This window comes from Melospiza georgiana, chromosome 21, assembly GCF_028018845.1.
Source record: "Melospiza georgiana isolate bMelGeo1 chromosome 21, bMelGeo1.pri, whole genome shotgun sequence".
Taxonomy (NCBI): domain Eukaryota; kingdom Metazoa; phylum Chordata; class Aves; order Passeriformes; family Passerellidae; genus Melospiza; species Melospiza georgiana.
Window position 1 is genome coordinate 10,561,734 of NC_080450.1, and position 14,192 is coordinate 10,575,925.

Here is a 14,192-nt window from a genome sequence, read left to right on the forward strand (position 1 = left end):
AGGGCTTCTCTAGTGTTCCCTCCAGAGGGTTGCATAGTGACTGTGTTGATTAGCCTGGCTCAGTCTGACATTTCAGATCTTGTAGGCAATCACCTGAGAACCTGATCTTGGCAAGAGCTTATCTTCCCACACTAATGAGAACAGCACACCTTTAGCCGGGTTATAGTAAATGTCTAAAGCAAATTTTTAGCAGTGGTCATGCCTTTCTCTGATAGTACTTTGGGTGGGAAACAGTCCCAGTATCTCCGTACAAGATTAGCAGAATATTTTTTCTTTAGGGATGACATATTTTTGGGACACAGCACACTGCCCTTCTCTGAGGTACTGGAACAGGTTGCCCGGAGAAGCAGAAGATGGATGCCCCATCCCTGGAAGTGTTCAAGACCAGGGGCCCTGAGCAGCCTGATCAAGTGGGTGGCATCCCTGCCCATGGCAGGATGTTGGAACTAGATGAGCTTTAAACTCCCTTCCAACTCAAACCATTCTGTGATTCTCTGGTTCTCTGATTTATGATTCTATTCTACTCCTTTTTGTTCTGGTGAACATTTTTGACCACATCCTTCTACCTGAGAGTTCCGCATGTTACAGAAAGGAAAGAAACTCAGATTCTTAACATATTGACGTAGATTTGTGGCAGCAGGGTTACTTTGTGGGAGATGATATTAATTGAACCAGATGCTGCAGCAAGTGGGCAAACAAACAGCAAGTGTTGGAAGGTCAATAATACTGTAGAAGTCCTAATAAAGAGGAAAGCAAACAGTGCTTCTGCATCACGGGGAGGTGAAATCCAGATTGTGTCCAAGGTGCTACACTACAAAACCTATTAGTTACATATAATCATGAAAATATATTGACTAAAGGCTTTTGAAAATGGATCCATGCCACGGGTTTAATCACATGTCTACAGCAGAAGCAATCAGCATGAACAAAGAGGCTGTAGATGGATGGAGAAGTGATGTGATGCTCACTTAAGTCCTGCTGGGGAAATCACACTCCGAAGGGGAGACGAGAAGCTTTTCCATGATGTTAACATTAGCCTGAGCAGTCTGGATGGATGGACATAGTCAGCCCAAAGTCAGCAAGTGGCCCAGCTTTGCACTCCTCAGCACACACTTCGCTTGAATCGTAGAATGATGTGGGTTGGAAAGGGCCTTAAAATCATGTCGTTCCAACCCTCTGCCATGAGCAGAGACCCCACTCACTAGATCAAGTTGCTCAGGGCCCCGTTCAATCTGGCCTCGTACACTTCCAGGCATGGGAGTTTCCACAGCTTCCTCTTGACACGTGGGTACCACCAAAGCCCCCCTCCATGATCAGGGATGTAGCTGCCCCAGTAAGTCACACTGAGCTGGAGGCGCTGGGATGTCACCCATGGTGTGAGGTGCCCGGGCTCAGGAGGAGAGCAGCGCCAGCCCCGCACCGGAGGCAGCCCCGCATCGCAGCCGGCCCCGCATCACAGCCGGCCCCGCATCACAGCCGGCCCCGCATCGCAGCCGGCCCCGCATCGCCGCCGGCCCCGCCACCGCCCAGCGCAGACCTTGGCCGCGCTCCGGCTCCTCCCGCCGCCCGCGGGGAGGGTGGGATGGGGCGCGCCGGCCCCACCGCGCCCGCCCCCGGCCCGCCCCACCGGGAAGGAACCGGCTCCTGCCCCCGCCCGGTGCCCGTGTGCGCCGGCAGCAGCTCCGCGCCCCTGCCGCGGCCATGGAGGCTTTCTGCGGGTCCCGCTTCTGGGTAAGCTTCTCCCTCCCCGTCCCGCCTCGCCGAGGGGCCGGGACAGCGCCGCGGCCGCTCCGCCCGGGGCTTCCCGAGCGTGCCCGGGCCGGGCCGGTGCTGCCGCTGCCGAGGGGCTGCGCGGCGCCGTCCCGCGGTCGTGGGGCCGTCCCAGAGCCGGCGGTGCGGTGCCTCCGCTCGGGCAGGAGCAGCACAAGGGCCGCTCCGTTCTGTTGGTCCTTCAGCATCTGCACACCAGAGTCAGGACCTCGTCGCAAAGCATCCCACCGGGGATGCAGCTCTCCCAGCATAGTCCGCCTCTGGACCTCACGCTGATGAACCCGGGGCTCTCCCTTTCTGTTTTAGCGCGTGTTCTGCTCTTCGGAGTCACTTCCATGACTGGCAAAGTGCTCCCCGTTCAGTGCTTTGTTACTGTTAGAAGAGGGATGGGTTCGTGGCTGCCCACGGTGGTCACCAGCCCCGGAGGATTATGGTGACTTCGGTCAGTACTTGGAGCCTTTAGCCCTTTGGAAAGGCTGATTGCAGCGGGTACTGGGTTTGTAAGCACAAAAGTTTGGTAATTGCTGCCGTGATCCGCTCTGATGATGAGAGTGTGTAAGTCCTGTTACCAGGTTTCCCCGAGGTACAGCGTGGTGTTTGCCTCTCCCCTGAAGGAGAGGCCGACATTCAGACCATGAGAGGCCGTGGGGATTTGAGCACGTATGCTGAATCTGGAACTGCCCCCCAGTGAATGAGTTTTTGTGTGTCCCTTTTTCTTGCACTACTTTAGCTCAAGGGAGATTTTTTTTTTTTTTCTAATGAGGAACCGGAATGAAAAGGAATGTCTGAAGTTGCATCACTGCTGGAAAGCTACTACAGGACAGCAAAAGCAGTTGGCTCTGAGAACTTTATGCTGAGTTCTATCCTCAGATAGCTAATTACCTTTCAATATCTGTCCTAATGTTACTGTTTAAAAGAGGAGTTTGGCTCCTAAGCCCCTTGGTTACATTTCTTTCTTTGTATTTCATTTCCAGGTGCTCTGCACTCTCTCTGCCGTAACGGCTGGCAGATAAGCTTGCTCAAACAAGTATTTTTGTGTATTATTTCTACTATCAACACTTCTAGAACAGGAACAAGCACAAACAGATTGACCCTGCTCACTGATCTATTGGCTGCCTCCAGAAGCAGGTCTCAGCTTCTCAAGGAAGGCTGGCAGAGCAACAGCTCTTGTAGCAGTTCATTGATATGTTAATGTAAATAGCCAGAGAGATTTCCTGGTTTGAAGTATGAAGTAAGTGTATCATTCTGTACTTGATGCTGTGGTGTTGCCCTCTGTGCTGCTCTCTGTGGACCCGTTCTCCTTTTTCTTCCACAGGTGCTTGGGGTAAGAACAACTTTCCATCTGTTTAATTGCTTTAAACAGCTCAACAACTCTGAGAAATTTAACACTGTGATTCCATGACCAGCGGGTTCAACTCAGTGGTTACCCTGTTTATGGCAGTGCTTTCTGTTAGCAGGAGTGTACGAAGTGCGCTGATTTTATAGGATACTTTAAGTGATGACCAGGTAGATGACAGTCACCTTGAAATTATTTGCTGTGCAAATATGTTGTTCTATAAGAAAAAGATGGAAAGGCTTCTATCTAAAATCTGCCCACAAAAGCTGGTGTTTCTGTGCACTGAACTAATGAATGGTGTCTAGCTTTGCAGTTCAAAACAAGAACTTGATCAAATGTGAACCAGTATTAATGTTCACTTTTGCATTAGCTGATGAACTTAGACTCTCTATTTTTTATCAAAGAAAATCAAGACATTTTTGGAAGTTGAATGTCGTATTCGTGTCAGTTTTAAAACTGTTTAGAGTGAAAGAAAACATGCTGCTCCAGTTTAAGCAGTTATTTCTTTTGGAGTTTAAATCAACTACAATACTTTTCTGTTAAAAGGGGATGAGAATAAAACCAAGATAGTTCAGAATTAGCTCATGAAAATGTTTAAACATATCAACTTAAACAGATTGTTGATTTATGTTGGATTTTTTTGGCTTGCTGGAAGTTTTAAGGTTTCAACTCCTCACCCTGATTCAGGGTGGGGAATTTTGCTGGAAATCTTGCTGATTGCATTTTTTGTGGGTGGTTTTTGTTGGTTTTTTGGGGGTTTTTTGTGTTTTTTTTTTTTTTTTTTTTTTTGTAGAGGCAAAATAATTTCCAGTTCTACCCATTTCAGAAATAAGAAATGAAGGGGAACGCTGTAGATCACATTAGAAAGCTCTAAAAGCTTTTTGGCTTCCAGCTACTGCTTCACCTGTTGAATATGGAATCAGCAAATTGCTAATACGAATATAGGTTATTTATATATAAAAGAGGAACAACTGGAATATTATGTTTTTATAATGCATTATGAACACACTCTTCATCTGAACACTTGGAATCATAATGTCTACTTCAGCTGTTAATATCTCCTAGGAGTGTTCCCATGCTAAATGCCCTTGGGGAGGAGATGAATGTGATAGCACATACCCACACAAGGCAGGCCTTAGGTGTGTTCTTCACCAATGACCATAATTACCTCCTATTTATTGTGCCACATATTTGCTGTGTGATAGTAAGAGTGCTAAATAGGTGTGCCAATTAATGTGACCCACAATGCCCATTTTGAGAAGCAGATACTGGTGAATTGGCACTTTTTTGTTGCTCATGTCCTCCTCTGTAGTAAAACGAGAGTGGCTTCTTTGAGTGGAGAGCAAAGTGATCTCCTTGGGAGTGTTTGCTACTGGTGTTTCAGCCTAGTGATTAAACAGCACTTGGAAAAACTTGAAAAAACAGGAATTCTGTTCCAGTGGAGAGAAATCTTGTCTTTCTTCAGCGCAGCCTCTCTGGTTACAAAATGGCACCAGTGGCTGCTGTGAGATTAAAACATTGAGTGCTTGACACTGGTATTGATGAATGTTGGGATGAGGGGCAAGTAAATGTCTTGGTCTGCAGACAGGCAAAGTCTTTAACCAGCAGCTTGTATTTTGGGTGGGGTGTTCTTTTTAACAGCATAAATGGGAAACGAAAGAACACGTGATAGAACATTTCAAAGGGAAGACCACAGTTTCTCAGTTCCTTTTGGTACTGCTCAGCTGACAGCTCAGTTCCCTTGTTCTCCCTGTGTCTTGGAATCCTGACAGGGTTTTTGTCCAGCCCATGTGGAGTGCTGCCTCCTTCTTCATCAGAAGCTCTTGAGTAATCCAGCAGGAAATTGCAGCAACTCTCAAGAGTGAACAATACCTCAGTCTTGGCTTTGTGATAGTTCCATACAAAGCACCCCTTTAACCTTTATGTTTGTGGGTATTCCTTCACCTTGAGTCATTCTGTCAAATTTTGGTAGATTTGGGCTAAAAGTTATGCTGCTCTCTGAACCAGCAGAGCAGGAAAATGCATTTCCAAAGTGTACCACAAGTTTCTCTTTTGCATAGCTTCCTCTTTTGCTGCATCATGTTTAATTTATTTGCCGTTGAAGATGACTCAGGATAGCTGTAGTAAGGAAAAAATATTTCTTTCAAGGAACATGTGTGTACTTGTAGCATGTGTACTGTTTAAAGCCCCCCACAACTCATGTGGTTTGGCCCTAAATTAATAATACAACATTTAATTTTAACAATTCCATTATATTTTGAGCTCAATCAGTTCCAGCAGAGGATGAGCGAAGCAGAAGGTGATGGGAGATCACTGCCAAGAAAGGATCCTGCAGCTGGGCAGTATGATCCAGACTGGCTATTGTTTCTATTTTAGCTTCCCATTTCTGCCACCCTGTGCTGAACACAGAATGTTCCTTGTTTATAGATATTTAAACGTGATATAGATCTCTGTGTAATCTTCATTTACTGCGTCCAACTTCAGCTGAATCCCACTCCTATAAATCTCTTCACAAATAACTGCATGAGGTACCTGTGTTCTTTCTCATGTGAGGTGGGAGATCAAACTAGTTGACTTTAATAGTTCCTTCAGATATCAAATCTGTAAAGTTTATGCTCTCTCAAAAGGCTAGCTAGGTTGGCAACATCGTGAACTTAATATCAGTTAAGTACTCAAGCTCCAATTCTCCAAAATGTTCAGATTTTTGACACAAGTTGAATGGAAGCTGCTGCTAATTGATTTGGGCCAGAGAATCTCAATGTCAGGAGCAGGATAAATATTAAGTATTGGATTTGGAATATTAACCAGTACTTGATACCGTTCATCTCTTTGTAAATGGCAAGACTGTATACTCAAATAGCCTGGATTTGACACTGGGAAAGACAAAGTATGGATCTGAGAGCTGTGAGCAAAACACTGAAAGTGATTCCACTGAAAGTATCAAGTGAGTCCTTTGGTGACATTGTCAATTAATGAAACTCATCAGCTTTCAACACAACTGTTCCTCCCTGGGCCATTTTAGCTTATGTGAGAGAGCTGGTGCTGTGATGTTTGGGACTTTGGAAATCTATACAGTTTGCCTCCTGAAAAGAAATTATACTGGAACTAAATACGAGTTGCCTGAGGAGCCCCTTAAAATGTAGCTAAAATTTAATTGCTGTACTTAGGAATATAAAGCATTTTGAGATGGCCCTCACCTACCTGGTAGGCAAATTGCTGTGTCATGGCAGAGATAATCCTTTCCTTTCAATGTGTGCAAATTTGTAATGTACTAAAATAAGGAGACTATTAGTGTTTAAATTTAATTTTTTTAATTAAAAGAAATCTTTTGAAAAACATATTAATTGAGGCCTTTGATTTTTCCCAGTAAGGTCATGCTTGATTTGTCTCTTGATCCCCTGTTGATTGTGACGGGCCATTATCCACTTGCAAATTCCTTGGCTGGGCTTGTGGAGAGCAGGGTGGCCATGAGACAGAGATCTTCCTGGGAGTGTGCCCAGGCTTTTGTGCCCAGCCCTGATTCCATGCTGGGCCTGTGTGAGCTGGCATCTTGTCCCCGTGCTAATCTTTTGGTAGCATGAGAGGTGAAGTCAGTGCAATAAAATTGAGGTAATTTATAGTAATGTCACGTGCCAGTGTCATAAAGCCCTGAATTAGAACAGAATTAAGGAGATGGAGAAGAGAAACTGTTTCATAGGAGTTGTTTCAAAAGTCAAAAGTCAATTTCAGAAAGAATATTTTTTTTTTCTCTCTGAAACTGAGAATGCATTTGACATTTTTACAATTAAAAGAAAAATTCTCTCCTCTTCCCTCCAGTTAAATGATTTCTATTCTAGAATATCTTTCAACTGCTCTCAGAGCAGCACTGATGGCACTTTTTCTGTGACAATCTTTTTTATTAGTAGTATACATCAGCCCAACTGGATGGGCTAGCTTAAAATGGCATTACATGGGGCTGTGTGTCATTCATAGCTGTTTGTGCTTTTCCTGTCTCTTCATTTGAGCTACATTTATGATGATCCTTAAATTAACTGAATTCCTCTAACTGACAGGAGATGGCTGAAATCAAGGATATTCCCTCCCAGTTGTTATCACACTGGTCTGCAACAGGACACCCCAGTTCTTTACTGGTGCTTGCACAAGGCCATAGGAAAACACATCAGTGATGCCAGTAACAGGAAGTTTTCTCTCCAATACTATATAGCTGTGGTCAGTTTTAAAAGATAGTTGGAAACTTTCTTATGTAGGAACAATCCTGTTTCATCTTCTCAATCCTGCTTTTGATTCTAGAGCATTTTTACCTGTATGATTGCACCATGCCCTCCACAAGTAAAAAATGTCCCTCTGTCCAAGCAAGAGGACTGAGTGTTACTGAAACACCTGAAATAGATGGACTTTACTTTTACTTTAGGTGTATGTTGTCTTAGATCCATATATATAGTGTGTTCTCCTTCACTATCTCCCTGAGGCTACAGGTGCTTTTCTGAAAAAAAAAAAAAACCAACATTACTTGGCTCCCATGGCTGTGGGGAATATGAACCTGCCTTTTTTCATCCTGTCTTATTTTTGTACCTGACAGCAAAGAAGCTCTGAACTTCTAATCCTAAAATTCAAAAACTGAAATGAGAGTAAAAAAGGAAAGTACTGTCTAGTATTGCTGTCTAATCCCCAAGTACATGGTGTGGTTAGTAGCATTTGAATTATGAAACGTCAGCTTGAGCAAAAACCTGTGACAAGTTGCTCCACAATCATAAACTAACTCCTATAGGCTCTGGCCTTCTGCCAGGCCTATTTGATCCCTTAAAATAAGCCACTAAAGAGCCTTTTATTGCTAGAAAAGAAAGTTCAGCTTCCTGCCCAGTGTCCTTCACTTACGTAGAGAACTGGTGCGGCGTGCTTTGTAAAACAGAAGGATACCGTTTCTGCCTGTTACCTGTGTGGTTTATGCAGAGCTGTAAGTGCTTATGTCCCTCAACCCCACCTTCTTTCTGAGCAGTGTTGCTGCAGTGAAGAATGTTGTTACCTCCTGCCCTTACCAGGTGGGGGAAAGGTTGTTCTGTAATCATGAGAAAAAGTTGAGTGGTGCAGCAGCCGCTCGGGATTAATGAAACATCCAACTCCTTGTGTAAGGGTGACCCTGTTCCTTTGCAAATGTAAATGGGTGATGGTGCTCTGAAAAGCTCATTTGAAACTGGCACTCTTCTGGAGGCCTGCTAGCATTTATGCTCTACAGTGACTATTAGAGTTGGTCCCAAAGAGTTTATTAGCAGGGACCTAGCAGAGGAGATGGACTACAGGTAGAAGTGGGAGGTGAGACATGGAGAGGCTGAGATGAAGCTTCTACTGTACCTAAGACTGAGCCCTGGTAGTTCTTAGTGTTGTAGTTCAGATCCACCCTCATTCCTGGGAGGAGGCAGTGTGGTAGAGCCAAGAGAAAGACATCCTTTGTATTTCTTTCCTTTCCTTTTGATTTTTTTTCCTTTTATTTATTTTTTTCCCCAGGCTGTGCAAGTGAAAGTCCATGGCAGGGTATTGACCAGACCTAAGGGCAGAAGAAGGGCAGGAAGAGTCTGCTTTGCATTTTAATTCCCACTAACGATTTGTTCTACATTAGAAACCATTCCCGTGTTAATGTACTACAGGGAGGCATTGTTACTTTCAGTTATTCCCTTCCCTATCTTCCACATGGATGTGTACCTTCCTGGCCAGCTTTCCAGTTTCATTGTTAATCTTCCATAAAATGCAAACTGGTGATGGCACACGGAATCACTGGTAGGATTTTTGTTAGCCTTGGGTAAGGTGTCAATGACTTCAGCCCGATGGCCTTCACCTTCCAGCAGATAGAGCTCGGGTTTGTGTTTCCTGTGCTTTTCACCATTCTTTTGGAGCTGCAGAATTTAGAGAGAAGCATGTATTAATGTATCCATTTAAGGGAGAGGACTGCTTGGCACTGCAGAGATGCTGTAAGTCTTCCCTAGGGTTTGGATGCTCTCTATTACTCTTTGAGGAACATGATTGCAGCATCAGTGATGCTTCAAGATTTTAGCTTTTATATTTTTCAGATCCTGTACTGCATTAGTATATAACTCTGAACTCCGTATAGGGTGTGAATAAGCTCTCTTCACATTTTGATCAGACAAAACAATCCTTCCAGGCCTGAGATCCAAGGACAACCTCTGGCTCAGCCCCTGAAAAGTATAAACAAAAGTGCATGGGGGGGAAAAGGGGCATGGGGGCAGAGCAAACTGGGGGAATATGCCTTCATTACCTGAAGCTGTTACTGGAAGATTAACCCCTGATACACAGATTAAACAAACTTTTAATTGTCTGAAGGACTCATGACCCTCGTCCATCTTGAGTGTGGCCTCTGCAAGGCTCCTGCACTATCCAAGGTGTAGCCTTTGAAGGCCTTTAATGAATACCTACTTTATTCTCTTAACATTATCCAGCCTCTGTTCTAGGTAGCCACTCCATGGCATCATCAATAATTACTTTTACTGCTGGGTAAAGCCAGTGTGAGGCAGCTTTATTTTAAGCTTCTGTAATGGAGTAGGAGTTGATTTAGACTTAAACTCAAGACCAGAACTCCAGCTGGTCTTTTTCAGCAGGCTTCTTTAACATCATCTGGGGATTTTGGTAAAGGGACAGATAGGAATTTCCCTGTCTCTGTTTTGTAGCTGAGTTCTAGGCTTTCTGTTTGTTCTTTAAATGCTGTAATGGATGATTAGACGAAGCCCAAGATATGTGGCACTGAACTTTTATTTCCTTTAAAGGCATTATCAGTTTCAGCAATGGCTTTTTCAATAGCAATGTTCTTTTCCAGAGGGCAGAACGTGATAGAAAGTATGAAGTATTAGAGCAGATTTAGGGCTGCTCAGAGCCTCCCCTGTTGAATACCTTCCTGTGATTAAAGATCATGTATTTGAAACTAGTCATTTAAATGCAAGTCCTACTGCCCAGATTGCCCTTAGTACAAGAATTGTGTTTATCTAAAGACAGACTGGAGTGAAGGATGTGAGTGAAAGCTGTGGCAAGGGCCCCTGTCAATGATATCCTTAATTGATCAGGAGAAAGCCCCACTAACTTGTAAGTTTTAAACTCCAAGAGACCCCTTTTCTCCTGTGAAGCTGAAGAACAAGCATCTCTGATCTTTTCCCATGGGTCTTCCCATTGTATTTTAGTACTAGAGGATTAAATAACTCATGTGCCCAGGGAGTTCAGTATAGTGGTCTGGTGATTTCTGCAGTACTGTGTCTCACTGGCAGAGCCTCCAGCATCCAAGCATCCTGCATCCAAGGAAATGCTGCTGCATTTGGCAGTCAGGAGAAGCCACAGAGCACGGGGAGTCTGGATTAGTAACAGGTTGCTGTCCTCGGCACTTGCTTGTGGGTCAGGGGGATGACAGCAGTCCTGAGTGGGATGGATATGCTGGCTCTTGTGGTCTCCCTGGAATGAGTTTTGTGGAGAAAATTGTGTTTCCCAGCATTTGCTGTTGAGTACTTCCCCTGGTGAGGGGGAAGTGCCTGTGCTGGGTCAGCACAGCCCTGGCTCACAGAGCTGCCTTTCAGAGGGTGTCACTGAAGGGCACAGCTGTGATGTGCAGGGAAAGGTGAGCAGCCCTCAGGAGAGCTCAGAGCCACGAGCCAAGGATATTACAGCGACCTGAAGAGGTCTCCATGGTGAGAGAAGGACGAGAATCTTGTTTCTTGATCAGAAGGCTGGATTTATTGATATATGATATATAATACATTATTACTATGCTAAATAGAATAAAGAGAGAAGTTGCAGAGGCTTGCTAAGCTAAGAATAGAATAGAAAGAATCTATAACAAAGTTCTGTATCCAGGGTCTCTGTCCCCAGCTTGCTCCTGTGATTGGCCCTTAATTATAAACACATGGAACATGAACCAATCACAGGTGCATCCTATTGCATTCCACAGCAGCTGATAATCATTGTTTTCATTCTTCTTCTGGGGCCCTTGCTTCCCAGAAGATGCACAATCCCAAAGAAAGGATTTCTGTGAAAAAATGTCTGCGACACAAGGAATAGCGGAGCTCTCCAATATCAGTGTGGTAGACCTCTTTCAGCAACAAATCCAAGGAAAACTCTCACACCCAGACAGTCCAGAACAGGACACAAGGAACATTACAACTTGATCTGTTTCCCAGGACAGAGTTCAGAAAGACAAAGGCAGATTAAAGCAGGAGCCTTAAGGACAGGAGGCCAAGAACTGGTGTCTCCCTTCAGCCGTTGCTTCTTGTGTTTGTTCTCCAGGGTGGAGTTCAGTAACTTTACTGCTGCATTGAATATGTAACAAAGTTGGCTTGCTCAGGATAGATTGTATTGAGCCTTTGTGTCATATTCTGACTCAAAATGAGTTGTTCAGGGTTGGAGTGGGTGTTGGAATACACACTGTCAGTGTGGTGATTTATAAAGCCATTAAATGGAACTTCCAGCTCTATGAAGACAGATCCTGTGTGATAAAAAACACAACTTGAAGGCTTCTTGATTTAAAAGTAAAAATAATAATAATTCATTGTGGAGTCCCTGTTACATGCTGCTGGTTTAACCCCAGCCAGCAGCTGCTCACTAACCCCTTCCACTTCCCTACTGGGATGGGAGAAGACTTAGGAAAAAAGTAAATCCCATGGGTTGAGAAAAGAACAGTTTAATAATTCAAATAAAATATAATAATAATAACAAAACTGTAATGCAAAGAGAGACAACCAAAAAAAAGAGAGAAACCGAACGATGTGTCAGCTACCAGGGAGACAATAAATAAAAGTATATTGAAAAAACTAAACCCTTAAGAACTCTATCCCAGGACACATAGCAACATTAGTCCACTCCAGTCTGGTCTCAGGGAGAGCAAGTTACTTGTCTAGAATTCAACTACTTAAGTGCTTTAGGCACTATGTCTTCTAATACGGATCCCTCTCCTGTTCAGAATGGGAAGAGTCTGCTCTCAGAGCAGAAGATCCTTACAGAAACAGATCTTTTCCAGAAAAGATTATTTTTCTGATCCAGGACAGAATTGGAGCTGGAAAAGCATCACCAAGAAGCCAGTAGTCAGTGCTGTTATCTTGGCCACAGGTCCCTCCTTCAGCCCACATCCCTGTTCCCATGTGCAGTAGTAGGTTCTTAGGTTCTTGTTGGCCATCACGTGGATGCTGCTTCCTGTAGTGTCACATAATTTTGGAAAGGTTCAGCTTTTATTCTCAGGGATAGTTAGATTTTGAGATTTGTTTTTTGGTTTGGTTTTGGTTTTTTGGGGTTTTTTTGTTGGTTTTTTGACAGAATTTTTGTTTTCTAGCCAGCCGCATTTTTAGATTCAGAAGTGCAAACCCTTTGCCTTGTTTAAATAAGAGTAAATGAAAACCTTCCAATGGCTTGGCAGCCTTGCAGTCTGTGTCTTGGTTACAATAGGCAGCTTGTGTTCAGTTCAGAAGTTAATGGACATCTGGGGCAGTTTCTAAGTTGCTGCCAGACAGAAAGCTATTTGTGACATTTTGGTCCTATAGGAAAGGTTTAAATTAAAAAGCGGGGGGAGGGTTCTGTGAATATCTTTTCTGTTAAACAGAGTCTTTGTTTTATTCTGAGCTTCAGTTATTGCTATTCTTCGTCCGCTTTCCTTTTCTAGGACTTTGTCCAATAAGCAAAAGGAACATAGTTGCAAACATGCTCAAGACATTGTTAAACATGTAATTTAAAGAGGAAATTAGTATTTTGTTGAATAAATGAGAGTACATAAGCTCCTACTTGGGAACTAAAGAGCTCCAAGCTTCTAAAGGGCCCCAGGCAGGGTAGCTGCTAGAGGAGCTTTTTGCATTAGAGATGCTGAAATGTTTTGATAATGAGCCAAAAGATGGGTACTCTTTAAATGTTTTCATCTGTTCTGGTGCCAGAGACCTGTTTGCTGGAGGTAAACACAAAAATAGTTTGAATGTGGGGCAGGACTTCTGTTTTGTTTTGATCTTGTGTTTGAATTGCTGTGTAATTGGCCCTGTGTTGTTGATTTGTGGCTGAAGGTTGCCTGAGGTCTGGACAAACCTGTTGAGGAAATTTGGGCTGTTTTTATTCTGCTGACCCATGCTGGATGTCTGACTGCCTCCAAACAAAGCCATTTCTTGGCTGAAGAAGCACCAGCTGTGCAAAAGGTGCAGTTCAGATGTGGAGCTGGTGGATTTGTGCCAGCCTTCACTGCCAGAGCTGAAGCACTGAATGACAAATGTGTCACAGTTCAGCCAAACTGTCCTGCGCCCAGCCAAGGCTTTGTAGTCTCATTACACTTAACAAGCTTGTTCATGTTGTAGGCACGTTCAGATCATCAGTGAAATGGAAAGATTCTCTGCAGATTCTCTTCAGTTCTCCGAAAATCAACCACTGCATTCAGCATTCAATCTCTTTTGTGTTGATAAAGAAAAGTAGGACTGGAAATACTTTGAGAAATTGATTTTCAGAGCAGTCTGTCACAAGGCGTGAGAATTGGCTCCATGTAGCTGAAACACTTGGGAGAGGTCACACCCAAAAATGATTAAGTAAATTGTTGTAGTGCAGAGATAAGGTATATCTGAACCAGGGATATCTTAGTTTTATCATCTTGTTAATGACAGTACAACAAAGTAATTTTACTTTCCCTGCAAGTAGGTATTTATCTACCACGTGTAAGATGTCACATCAGGTGCCAAAATCCAAGTTGTGAATTTCCAGGAAGTTTGATTAAAACCAAATTCCCCTTCACCATACTGAAAGCTCTGTTTTAGTCTGAACTTGTGTAACAGTGTTTGCATGCAGTGCATTCAAATCTTTAGGTTCAAGTGCATATGTGGCTTGTGGTGTCCAGGATCACAGCTGCAAAGCATTACTTGAAATGTTTCCAAGAAAACCTGATTCCTACCTGCATGTTCAGTACATTCCTTTTGCCTTTGTTTAGAATAGGGAGGTAATTGAAGTTGGAAGCATATGAGTAAGAAGGACAAAGTGTTAATCATAAATTGAGGGGATTTTCCCAGGACAGTATAGGATTGGTCTAAATCTGATCATTTTGTCCAGTGCTTGACAAGTCATTCTTGCTGTTCTCAAATAT

At 43.6% G+C, this 14,192-nt stretch overlaps 1 protein-coding gene across 1 annotated transcript in view; it reads left to right on the top strand.

Annotated features, from left to right (window-relative positions):
- The first annotated feature begins 1,693 nt into the window (after positions 1 to 1,693).
- ABCC3 (ATP binding cassette subfamily C member 3) overlaps positions 1,694 to 14,192 on the top strand; it is a 47,334-nt gene continuing 34,835 nt past the window's right edge. Inside the window, exon 1 of the mRNA XM_058038636.1 lies at positions 1,694 to 1,731. Coding sequence (XP_057894619.1) covers positions 1,702 to 1,731 — 30 coding nt within the window. The 5' untranslated portion in view covers positions 1,694 to 1,701. The remainder of the gene's footprint in view (positions 1,732 to 14,192) is intronic.